Raw genomic sequence first — 1190 nt, forward strand, 5'->3', positions numbered from 1 at the left:
ATTATTTTATAAACTATTTTGTTGGGTTAAGCAAGGAGAGGAACACGTGGCTGAGAACCACTTGAGTCCCTGGGTAGGGAGATGTGGATATCAGCTGTGGATCCACCTCGGAGCTGGAATATTCCTTAGAGCCAGAACTGGTTGCTGGAGCCACACACACACACATACACACACCACAGAAGGTTCCATTCCCTCCTCACAAGGATGTTCTTTTCTCCAGCTTGTGCTTTGTGAGGAAGTACTTGAAGAACTCATACACTGACCAAGCAATGGCTGTTGAAGGCATCTGGTAGATGACTCGTGCTTGGACCCCTCGGAAGTACCCTGAGATACCTCCCAGCTGATACACAGTCTTGAAGGCATTCACCATGCCTGAGAGGTGTCCACTGATGTTCACAGAGCTCAAGGCCATGTTCTCCTGGGTGTTGAGGAGGGTTTTGCACACATCCAAGGGGGTGGTGGCAGCAGCAGCCACGGCCCCAGCGACGGCTCCGGAGAGGATGTGGGAACGAGGGTTGTACTCCCTGTGGGGGTTGATGTGCTCCTGCATGAACTCATAGGTGATGAAGTGGATGGCCTGGAAGGGCACGTTCATGGTCAGTTGGGTGGTGTAGCTGCGGTAGAAGGCACCAAAACCTTCTGTTTTCTGCACTGTCCTCACGCAGGCCAGGACTGACTTGTAGGGAGAGTTGAACATCTGCATCCGCTGCTTCACCACTGGAGGGGCAGGGGGAGAGGGGCAGGACCAGGGGGCAGGCACAGGAGAGGTTGGCAGGGTGGGAAGCACCAGGACAGGCACAGAGGGGAAGGCAGGGTGGGCACAGGGGGATGGCACAGTAGGAAGCATCAGGGGACAGACATAGAGGGGATGGCAAGGTGAGAAGCATCAGGACAGGCACAGGGAGGATGGCAGGGTGGGAAGCACCAGGACAGGCACAGAGGGGAAGGCAGGGTGGGCACAGGGGGGATGGCAGAGTGGGAAATACCAGGACAGACACAGAGAGGATGGCAAGGTGGGAAGCATCAGGACAGGCACAGGGAGGTTGGTAGGGTGGGCAGCATCAGGACAGGCACAGGGAGGATGGCAGGGTGGGAAGCACCAGGACAGGCACAGAGGGGAAGGCAGGGTGGGCACAGGGGGGATGGCAGGGTGGACAGGACAGGCGGGGAAGGCAGGGTGGGCACAGGGG

General features: G+C 57.4%; 1 protein-coding gene across 1 annotated transcript; it reads right to left on the reverse strand.

Annotated features, from left to right (window-relative positions):
- Positions 1–196: 196 nt before the first annotated feature.
- On the reverse strand, positions 197–717 carry LOC103804666 (mitoferrin-1-like; the record flags this gene model as incomplete). Its single annotated transcript, XM_009077279.1, has 1 exon — positions 197–717. A coding segment is annotated over one exon (521 nt), but the record flags the coding sequence as incomplete, so codon positions are not given.
- Positions 718–1190: the final 473 nt, after the last annotated feature.

The sequence above is a fragment of the Acanthisitta chloris genome, unplaced genomic scaffold (assembly GCF_000695815.1).
Source record: "Acanthisitta chloris isolate BGI_N310 unplaced genomic scaffold, ASM69581v1 scaffold45476, whole genome shotgun sequence".
NCBI lineage: Eukaryota > Metazoa > Chordata > Aves > Passeriformes > Acanthisittidae > Acanthisitta > Acanthisitta chloris.